The sequence below is a fragment of the Amphiura filiformis genome, chromosome 4 (assembly GCF_039555335.1).
Source record: "Amphiura filiformis chromosome 4, Afil_fr2py, whole genome shotgun sequence".
NCBI lineage: Eukaryota > Metazoa > Echinodermata > Ophiuroidea > Amphilepidida > Amphiuridae > Amphiura > Amphiura filiformis.
In genome coordinates, this window is record NC_092631.1 from 25,004,023 (window position 1) to 25,015,715 (window position 11,693).

Below are 11,693 nucleotides of genomic sequence, written 5' to 3' on the forward strand. Positions count from 1 at the left end.
AATTGTGAAAATAAATACAATATATAATGGATTACTTAGAGCAATGCATTTTAAAAGCAACATACACTCTACTTTGTGGACACTTGATGTAAAAAGAATGAACACTTTATTAACACCTTATTCCAACCCTTTTTTTTTGGACACTTCCATTCATGTTTAGAACACAATAAATTCAAATCTGTTTGTGTTCTAAACACCTGTGTTAAATTTGGGAATACCTTGGAAGCATCAGACATATTTGAACACTGGTGTTCTAGAGCATCCAAAATGGTTCACTTTGAACCACGGGGAATGCAAATATAAACAGCAGTGTTCAAAGTTGTGTTCCATATGAAAGGTGTTCTAAAGTGTTACAAAAAGGGTGTTCATTATTTTTTTTAAATCAAGTTTCCAAACAATTTACTCAGGTAAATTCCAATTCAGCCTTCTCTCAGTGTATCACTCCCATTTTCCCCACAAAGTACTGCAGGTTGTTCTTGATGGAATTTTGGTCCTTTTAACTTAATAAAGGCATTATCAGTGCATAGCAAAATCAGAAAATCTTAATTTGTTTTGCAAAACATACTCTGTAAGTACTACAATCGGAAGTGACTTAACGAGGATAATGTTTGATGTTTTAGTCAATTGCAGTGAAAAACCAAACTCTGGAATTGCCCAACCTACTTATAACCATAAATCAAGGTGAAGGGATGTGCTCTCACCTGGTAATACAAAAGCCTACAAAATCATGCATCAGGTCATATCAGCCAATCTTAGCCTCTTTGTCCCCCCTACTTTTGATATTGTCGGGTTTTGTTTTGGGCCTCGGAATTTATCCGAGGGTAAATACCTCGGCCCAAAACAAAACCCTCTGATTTCACACAATGATATAGATGGTGCACAGTTATTATTGTCTAAGACATGTTTTGAGTTTGTGTCTTCTAGATTGGGCTATTCCAGAAATTAATGGCACCCCCTAAAGAAGACATGTGAATTTGTACCATAAAGTTTTGGGAATTCCCATACTAAAATTATATCCGAAATAATGGGAATTCCCATCTTGAAAAAAAAATGCTTAAAAAAATGGGAATTCCCAGTGTCCCTAAAGAAGACATGCAAATTTTTGCCAAAATTGTTGGGAATTCCCAAGCCTAAAAAGGCGTCTTTTTCTTGGGAATTCCCATGTCTTCTTTAGGGTTGTGAGAATAATGGCCATTTTTTTTGGGAATTCCCAGAGCAAAAAATGGTGAAAATTTTTGGGAATCCCATGTCTTCTTTAGGGGGTGTGCCTTTAATTTCTGGAATAGCCCATTGATATGATTTGCAGGAAGAAAATTGTCTCAATTGAGCAAATGTGTCATAGCTTATCGTCTTAGTTCAGCAGGCCAGACATAATTATGCATCTATTTTTGAAGTTTCTTTTTCTATTTGCAAGACACCATTGTCAAAACCTTGCCAAGACAGTTACAGTATATATTTCTAGAATACCACAATAGCAAATCATTGTTCATATTTGAAATGCATATCTGTATTTTCTTTCAATAAATACTACTTCAATCTCAGTCTCAGAATATAATGCTATCATATTCCTTGTCTTGGTATAATATTTTTGCAATCTTGAATGAAATACTGCATCTGAATTTGATATACGATATGATTATGATATTGTTATTGCCCTAAGGTTTGTACATAAAGACACTATTATTAGCTATAAGGTGTGTGAAATCTATGCGCTGTGTGAATCTATCAGCCACTTCATGGACTAAGTTCCATATTTGTCTAATGATTCAAACCACAGCAAAAACAAAAACAAATTTAAAAGGTATGCGCACAGGGCACTGTTTTGGTTTTGAGTGGCACCATTTAAAACCAGCCATAATTTTGTAATTGTTGCTATTAACAAAATGGCTCTTTGGCACAAAGCAGGGCCGTAGCAAGGTAAAAAAATGTGAGGCGGCCATCACAAATATGGGGCGGCCAAATTACAAATCTATGTCCATATTGAAATAAAGATACAAAGAAAAACATAAAAAATTTCTCAAAAAGTGGGGCGGCCATGGCATCCCCGGCCGCCCCGCTTGCTACAGCCCTGCCACAAAGCTTAGCACAAAATCTTACCAGTAAAATGATATTATTTTTTTTTTCATTATTGTATGTGTGTATGCACTGATCTCATTACTACATCAGTCACATTGGCAATGCTCAACGTATCACAGTCTGAAATCTCAGCTTAAGCCAATTATCAACTTATTTGTTATTTTTCTTGAAGCCATTTTATTTAAACATGAATTCAATTTGCTTAAAACACTTCATCTAATTGAAAAAGAAAATGTTTCTTTCTTTTATATACAGAGTGCATTCATGACACTGTACCTCACACATCGTGCTTCTCTCTACCCACACCCTGAGCTACCAGGGGTCGTAACAAGTGGGTATCCCCCAACTTGGGTTTTTCCCTCAGTTTCCCCAAGTTAGAACAATAAATCCACCATTTTGAGCAAAAACCTTTTTGGACCCCAGTCCCCTGATGATTAATGTCTCATTCAGGTACTTTCTCCTGAAGAAAGCAGAGCTACTCCTGATGAAAGCTTGATAGTTCCAAACTTGTCCGACAGTCAACACACTAAAAGCTAATTTGTCATACCCCTTACAATTTACCCTGACATAATTTCCTTGGGTTCCATTCTCTTCCTGCAACAAGTTTTCTCCTTTGCTTCACTATTTTGACAACAAAAGTCCGATTCAGACTCCACATCCTGGGAACAACAGCCTGGACAGGAACTGCAGGAGACAGGAGAAATTGGCAAAATTTGGGAGAGGCTTTTACCCCGGCTTTTACCCAGCAGTGGGATGATATGGGCTCATGATGATGATGATGATGATCGCAGTGTGATGCGATGCTTTCAAGAGATCGCAGCATAGCGCGATGAAAATGAAAATGTACATTTTAATTTAATCACTCAATGCTGCGATGTTTGAAAAGTATGTGGGGTCTGCATCTCCTTTTATGGTCATTCTGCCGACCTTGATTTTCCAGCAGCCAATCACAAGCTTGCACGGCTGCGTTGCTGCAGCGCGATGCAAAAAAGTTGAGCAAAATCCAACTCCATCGCAGACTGAAATTTCGACTGTGCAATGAGAATTTTCACCGCCAAGCTCGTAAAAACCTGGCTCCAGTTTTCATTTCTTTATAGCATCGCATCGTGCTGAATCTGACTGAGTCTGAATCGGACTTACGACAACAAAACTAGTTAACCTGCATGCGCATCTTCCCCCACAGACCTTACTCAATCAGTGGTTACAATCTGAATCTATGCCTTGAAATATTATATAATTACACACTTGAGGGGTTTTCTAGTCTAGACTCACCTCTGTTCCCCAAAATTCAAATATACAATATTATGCACCTTACACTACACTATATTAATAATAGATAACTCCATCTCAAACCCCTGGAAGAAATTATCAGCTCCTCAGGATGGTGTCAAAAAGATATGATACATGCTTCTTCAAAACAAGGAACTTGTCATAATTTTACTTTTAGATATTTAGAAAATAAGCTTTAAAATGTCAGTTTTGACTACTTTTAAAGATGTGGTACAATTTGTCAAGGGTTTTCATATTATCAGTGCCGTACGTCAAATGGTGCAATTGTGAGAAATGAAGTAATTCATATTTCTAATAAACAGCACTGAATGGGGAATCAGGCAACTGTTGTTTAAATAATCATCCGTCTGCTATAAGCCAATTGAAAACATGCTTAATAAAAAAGGCTAAACATTTCCTACACTAAGCAGTCTCTCTGAAGATTAAATGTGCTAAATTGCCTTGTCATGGGGAGCAGGATTAGATAAAGGCATCGGGAAAGGCATACAAACGAGGGTATGAGATATTAGGAATTATTTCCTAGTCTCAACCACAGGGCTGGTGTGTTACAATAGCTATTCAAGACACATGGTATGCAAGGGGTAAACTGTGCATATGAGATGTGGGTGCAAACGGTTTTAATGTTCACTGGCGTGAACAAAAAATGATATTTCAATGCCACTAAAGACCCATTTCAAAAATATGACTAGGGACATGTTGCCTGTTTTGTGCTAACAGATCACATTCTCTATCCACTAACGATCTAATAGTGTGATATTGTATCCACATACGATATAGAATTGACAAGCTTATGGTCAGTTTTTACACCTCTATTGCTAGTCAAATCAGTGATATTAATGATGCATGGTGGCCAGCAAATGTGAGACAATGTTAGTTGAGATGATGTTGATATAAACTTGATAGTTGTTTTGATTGTGTTTATATTTGCAATACCTACACGATTGACAGGCAGGGTGACATTAGGGGAAATTCTGGGATAATATGGTCTGGGGAAAGAGGTACTTCCCAGTTGAAGTGTATGGGGATGTGTCACCCTAATGGTTCTGTTTTTCACAATAAATCCATAGACATGGATTTATGTTTTGAAAAAATTTCCAAAAACTGCAAACATTTGGTTATCAAAATAGATAACTCCATCTCAAATCCCTGGAAGAAATAATCAGCTCCTCAGGATGGTGTCAAAAAGATATGATACCTGCTTCTATAAAGCAAGGAACTTGTCACAACTTCAAGCTAGCGCAATTATTTCCCCAGAACATTTTTCAACATCAACAGGGTTTGAACTCGGGACCTCTCTGATACTCTACCAACTGTACTTACTTGACTGATGGGTTGGCATCAAACACTATAAATCCACTAAATTTATCTTTTAAATTTTATTCATTCACCGATTACCTTTTCATTCACCTAGTTGCTGATTTGTATGATTATTTTGTTTTTACCAATTACATCCAGTGAGGTCGTTACAAAGGGAAAAGCCCAATTATTGGAAATCATTATCCCAAATTCAACCCAAAAGCATAGGCCTATACAAAGAAACACATCTTGCAGCTTGGTGCTTGGTTCAAGAAAATGAATAAGACGCCAAAGGTTGCATTACATGATATCATGAATGCACTACTTCATAAGGCTCATTACTTCTGCATCATTTGGAAGTAATTAATAGAAAAAACAATTACACTATATAAAATAAAGGTCACAACAGTTTTTGTCACTCAGCTGTGAAAGTAATAAACAGAATATTGCACTAAAAGCAATGCTTCATGTACCGCATAGACAAACTCATATGCAAATGCTATGTGGGTATTATTTCATTCATACACACAGTGTTGTGTGAATATTAGGTTTTCCTTAAGGGATCTGGAATGAGAGTTTTGAGCGTTTCGACAGCATTTTTTGTGGGACATGAGAGCACATCAGACATATCGAATTGCATTCTGAATACGAAGAATGTCTTTCTGATATCAAATAATTTTCATTTTTGAAATTCACGATATAATACAAATTTTATGACAAATTATTAAAATTTGATATTTTCACATTATTGATATATAACAGTCCTCAAAGTAAATTTGATCAATCTAATGGTATATTCTTAAAGTGTATTTAGCTGGGAGGAAAAGCCGACGATCAGTTGAAAATTTTGACCTTTCATATTGAAGATATGGATTTTTTTTCCTAAAAAAAGACTTATTTTTTTTTGTGTTTTGGGAAACAATCCATATCTTCAATGCGAAAGGTCAAAATTGTCAATTGATCGTCGGCTTTTCATCCCACCTAAATACACTTTAAGTATAAATTATCAGATTTATAAAGTTTATTTCGAGTACTGTTAAATATCAATTTTTAATCATTTGCCATAAAATGTGTATTACATTGCGAATTTCAAAAAATCAAAATTATTTGATATCAGAAGGATATTCTTTGTATTCAGAATGCAATTTGATATGTCTGATGGGCTCTAATGTCCCACAATAAATACTGTCCAAACGTTCATACCCCATCCCTTAAAAGTGGTAAAGTAATTCCCTTCAAATTATTCTCTTCATTAATAATAGCCTAATAATAATATACTTTTTGATGCCATATGAAACAAGTGGAAAACAAATCTATGAATGTCTGGCCAACTTCTTTCTGCATGTTAGTTCATTTTCAAATGAAACGCTATTAATTAGATGGGCCTAATCACTTGAACCATGTGTATTAAACTGGAAAGACTTAAAACCTCTGCAGTACCAGTGTATAACACTCTATTTATTATTTTACTATGGTCCACAGCTCTACATGCGAACATTTCATTGGCTTAAGGGCCATACAGACACAGAGTATTTGACAAAGAATATTTGATATAACATGTCGTCATTATCTATTCCCATTCAATTTCCAGCAATGTTTAATTTCTAAAAAATGTTTGATGAAATAACATAAAATTTATAAGTTATTAATAGTATCGATAAATGAAGTTAAACATTACTGGAAATAAAATGGGAATAGATTAAATATTATGTAGACATATTACATTGAATATTCAACATCCACTGAAAAGTCTGTAGCAACCCTTATCTGCTATGTTCACTCATATCTCTGGTTTACTGTAGCATGACATACATTCAGGGCTGTTTTGAAAAGGTCCTTTTTTACCAAGAACAAAGGTTTCATGGAATTTCAACTTGAATAGCCCGATAATAGGCATAGATCAAGGTCAAATATGTTCGGAAACTATATCACAGGTATACAGCAATCGACAATTTACCTATGAGGAAAATTCACCTAATACATGACGAGTAAATTTGTCCGTTTTCAGCAGGGTAAGTTCCCGGGGTAAGTTTTTGCTAAAATGCAAACTCACATTTTATGTTAATATTTTGTAATTTATAGTAAAATTTGTATGAATGAATATCACATACATACAATTTACTTATGACAATTATTACAATATTGGCATCATTATCTCATTTACCGATTATGTGTGTGTCAATGTGCATCAATGGAGCCATCCATGTATTGGAGGCATTGTGCCACTAATTATTATTCTTAATCCCCTCACCGTCATTGGTTCATTATTTACTGTGCTGTATTAAATGCAGGGTAATAATCTAATATAGTGACATTTTCAGGGCCTTTTTCAGTTCTGATTGGGGGTAATGGGTGGGGGGAATTTGGAGCTATTTGGGAGAAAAATGCACCTCTGCCTCCCCTTTGCACTAAAAAACCCCAATTATACGAGGGTTGGTCAATAATATCCCGCAACCATCAATAAAGTTTGTACCTTTGTCTTTCAAAACGCACAACAATTAGTATCAGAGTACCTTTAATTACATAATCTCATTTGCATAAAGTCATTGCTATATGTACACTGACAATTGTCAACATTGGCGGGAAATTTGAATTGACGTTCAGGAATGTGTAAAAAAAGAAGCAGAAGTAAGGACCAAAGCCTTTTACAAGCCTTATTCTTGGTATGAGGTAATCTGAGTATATTCAATTGATAACTGTGAAAGAAGAAATGTATCCATCAGCAGATGAGGAAAGGGATCGTCTTTGAACTTTACCAAAAATAGGCCTATAACAACAAGCAAAAATGGTGTGAAAATCGCGAAAAAGAGCCCACACGGCAGAAGAAAGAATCCAAATTATCTCCAAAATAAAACAAAACCAAATATGGTTATTGGTATGGTATTAGAGATCAGAGTCAGGACAAAAGAACTTGTTGCAACAAAAATGGAAATATGCGTTGATGGTATGCATGATTGAATGTACCAAAAATGTATGAAAAACGTAAAATTTCATCAAAAATTAATAAAAATGGTATATGTCTAAAAAGAGTCCACCATCATGCCTATGTTATCGGTCTATAAAGCTGCAAAAACCGGGCCAGATTCCATACTTTTATTCTCGAGATATTTGGAATTATGTAACAATACTTCAATTTGGCGCGAGATTTTCTTGACTACTTTTCACCATAAATCAGGCAGTGCCCATACGCTATTGTGTTTATGCTAATGCCATTACGTAATCAAGCATTCAGCATCGCTAATACATATTCGTTTTGAAAGACAAAAGTGCAAACTTGAATTTAGCGTAAGTAACAGTCATCCAAGTCATGCATGAGCGGAGATACACAGCTTAGTTGCGGGAACTTATTGATCAGCCCTCGTATTATGGCCAGGAATACTGTGGTCGCCTTGTTCTCTGGTGGTTACAGAATGTGCATTTGCATTTGGCAAATTACAGCCACGATGTACACCTCCAATTCCCTGTGTTACTTACTTATTTACTAAACAAACAAAAAAGTAGTAACAAAGTACTAAGGTCCAGCTTTGTGGTTTGAGAATTGCACTTATCTCATATTTTTCTCATATTCTTTACAGACAAACGAATCCAATAATGAATGCATTTGGACGTCATGTTCGCATACAAATACAAGAAGGTGATATTACTAATGCAGACACTGAGTCTTTGGTGAGATTTATCTACCCTGATGCTGATGACCTTGATGGATTATTGGATGCGGCCGGGCACACTGTCCGAAAAGAATATACCCAAGAAAAAGCCAGAGGCGGACTGTATGTGAATCGAGGTGTCGTATGTACGTCTGCAGGGAACATAGGGCAAAACAAAAGGCTATTCCACGTAGAGGTTCGGCCGGATGACAGTACCGCAAAATTTAGAACTGCTTTGCATACGACGCTAAGGTCTGCAGATCGTCAAAATCTAAGATCCATTGCATTCCCTGGATTAGCATTATGCCGTGATGAGTTCCTATATGCATATATGGGAGTAGTCTATGAGTTTGAAGACTGTGAAAATCCAAGATGTTTACAGTTAATCAGAACAGTGATTCCAGCAAAAAGACCTGTGGTTCAAATCGATGATGTTGTTCAGATGAAGATGATTCAGATGGTCAAATATGTAGACATAAGTAAAAAGAAACTTGAGAATACATATTTCCAGAATAAAGAAGGTAAGAATGAATTTGGCAACACATTCTTGGAACAGATTCAGTGTAATACCACATGAGGTATTCTATTACACCCATTTGCATGAATAAATTTCCTCCATGCAGAAATTATCCAGTCCGCTTCAATTCCTGCATGGGAACATTCACTAATTCAAACGTGTATTTCCACATTCAAAAACGTGGAGTTACACTAATCCGCTTACAAATTTCCTTATTAACCAACTTACATACATCAAAAGTTGTTCCATTTATATGCCTGGGCAAGGACAGAATAGGGCAGTTGTCTAGGTGTGAAGCATCATTCACATCAATATGTAATACTTACTTCTATTCGTTGTCAGAGATGAAGGCTAATTTATTATGATAAATCAGATATTAAAAAGTGCTGAAACTTGAATGTTAATATTGAATTAAATTTTGGGCAAATTGGTCATTAAAATGAATTCTCACTTCAAGCAAAAAGGCATGTAATAGAATAGTAAAAAAGGGTTTTTTCCTCATATTTCAGCAAAAGTTGCTGTGAAGTCTAAGATATATGTAGCAGACATTTTTCCAATGACTTCAGAAGACAAGGAACCAACCCAGGCTATCAGCACTGTAAAGGATTCAAAAACAAACACTGAGAAACAAGGTAACAGAAGGTGCATAATAATATCATATAGACCCTATCGAATACTTCGTCACTCGTTCTCATTTAAATAAAATTCTGTCCACCATAATGTACCACAGGACAATTTGCATGATAATACAATAAAATATGTGATAGGTATGAATGGTTTTGGAATCGAACTAGACACCTGTCCCTCTGTCACTTAAACTTAGAATCAACATGGCTGCCATTTCAATTGTTATACCGTTCCGCTTGAGTTTATTCGATACGGTCTATAGTATAAGTCCATCCTCTTAAGTGGCTGCAAGTGAAAAGAGTTAAGTGGATGGAGTATACATTAATTGCTGCATGGGTTACAACTTTGTATACTCTGGACATAAACACACACTGCAGCAAAGTAATAAAAAATAAATCATCTTCTCTATAGCACTCCCAGATCAATCCCTACCAGCATTTGAAATGAACCTCACACCACGATAATTGTATCCAAAACTCCCGCCAAAGAAAGAAAATATCATAAGGTCACTCATGGCACAACAAATCCTTTATAATGAGTAACTTTTGTCAGATATTGTGTGTAATTTCAGTAAAGAAGGTCCCACTCTTAAAATTAAAAATTCATACAAATTCTAATGTATGTATGGTTATTTCTTCACATTTCAGGTTTGGTGTGGAAGTTGAAGCATCGGATTAATTCTTTGGGAGCACTTTTTGTGGCTAGTGACCATCTGGCTATCAGTAGGGGCGGGCAAATGACAAAAAAGTTTTAAAATAAATGGATTCTATGGCCATTTGGCTGCTGAAACTGCTGTATACTAGTCACAGTATGCAACAGATTATATTGTTGTAACATTGTGTCATTTCTAGGACTAAACTAAGAAAAGCTTTTTCAAATATGCAACAGAATCTTGTAATTTGTAGAGTTCTTTGTCAAACTAGAACTCAATAAGCTTTTTGCATTGATACCATGCAACTAAAATGAATATACAGTCAGTGCATCAGATGTTCATGAATCATGTGAGGGTCGATTTCAAACTCAAGGTAACCATGACCACAACGATGTTAATTAATTGTCTAGTGACATAATTACCCAATACCACTTGGATACTACCCAATATCATTGTGTAAAGGCAATATATCACCCAACAAATGGACAAAATTACCCAGTAATGTGATAAAATAATTACCCAACACCATTAGACAATTACACAATACCACTGGGTAATGTAACTTCAATAGGTACTTTGCTGTCACTGATATCACAAATTAAAGAAAACATCCTTGTAGTCATTATGGTAACTTTGATTTTTGAAATCAACCCTCGCAGTCAGGGTTTTCTTTAACGCACAAAACACGCGTATTTACGCGTTCAGACACTTTTCTGACTCCTTCAAATCCATAGTCCCAAAGTCCAATGCGTACAAAATCTTGAAAACGTACGCATTCAGATATTGCAAGATTTGAATAGAGAAACACCCGATATTGTGCATTTATTCTAAGCTTTTGGCATTTAGGACATACTCCCGATATGTAGGGCCCGTCACATTTTGTCAGCATCAATCCATGTATGTTTTAGTGATTGCGAGTCTCTAAAATTGTATAGTGTCAGTTTGAAATCTTGCAAATTGGGTTCGGGTCGTTTTTTCTGTTTAAATGATGCACCAAATATGTCTTCAATTGGACTTTAATTTTACAAAATTTTCCCCCTCAGACACCCCATGCGTAGTGGATAAACAAGCGGCCATTTTCGCTTCTGCTTTCGATATTTGCCAATTTAGGCCCTATGTTTAACACAATGTATAGGTCTAATGGGGAAAACGTGACAACGAAAGGCTTTATGGACTGTCATTTCAACTGTTCAAACTTAAATTTTACACAGTAATATAGTGCTTCAATTAGGTCTTCATTTTGCAAATTTTCTTACTTCTCAGGGGGCATTTTTAAATATTATTATTTTCTTCTAAAATTGCCCCCACCCCTTCTGACTGCTCTAGATCCGCCACAGGTCCAAACAGTGGCGTAGATTTCTTTTTGACTGGGGGGGGGGGGTTGAAATAAATGTCTTGAACTATAGTGAATCCAGCACCTTTTTGAGAAAGAATAAGTTTATGGAAAAAAAAAATTTGTCATTTTGAAGCTAAACTGTTGAAATAAGGTGCAAAAGTGGAATAAATTCGCGCAAAGCGCGCAAAAATTTACACTTTTGGGGCTGAAATGGCCAAATATGAGGTTAATTGGGTCAGAAACCCACATAGC

At 35.8% G+C, this 11,693-nt stretch overlaps 1 protein-coding gene across 2 annotated transcripts; it reads left to right on the top strand.

Annotated features, from left to right (window-relative positions):
* The first annotated feature begins 6,551 nt into the window (after nt 1-6,551).
* On the top strand, nt 6,552-11,432 carry LOC140149752 (uncharacterized). Of its 2 annotated transcripts, none has more exons than XM_072171805.1 (4): nt 6,552-6,687; nt 8,238-8,830; nt 9,336-9,458; nt 10,101-11,432. In XM_072171805.1, the coding sequence occupies exons 1-4, from the start codon at nt 6,644-6,646 to the stop codon at nt 10,205-10,207; spliced, it is 867 nt and encodes a 288-aa protein (XP_072027906.1). In that variant the 5' UTR covers nt 6,552-6,643; the 3' UTR covers nt 10,208-11,432. The 2 variants fall into 2 exon arrangements, with proteins under 2 accessions (XP_072027906.1, XP_072027907.1); XM_072171806.1 differs by having other exon boundaries at nt 6,552-6,674.
* Nucleotides 11,433-11,693: the final 261 nt, after the last annotated feature.

Bases quoted from the DNA above. Each gene is read 5' to 3' on its own strand.
- LOC140149752 (XM_072171805.1), top strand. From the start codon at position 6,644: ATGACGAGTAAATTTGTCCGTTTTCAGCAGGGTAAGTTCCCGGG. The intron at 6,688-8,237 runs GTAAGTTTTTGC...TATTCTTTACAG, and splicing joins CAGCAGGGTAAGTTCCCGGG to ACAAACGAATCCAATAATGA. The intron at 9,459-10,100 runs GTAACAGAAGGT...TTCACATTTCAG, and splicing joins AACAAACACTGAGAAACAAG to GTTTGGTGTGGAAGTTGAAG.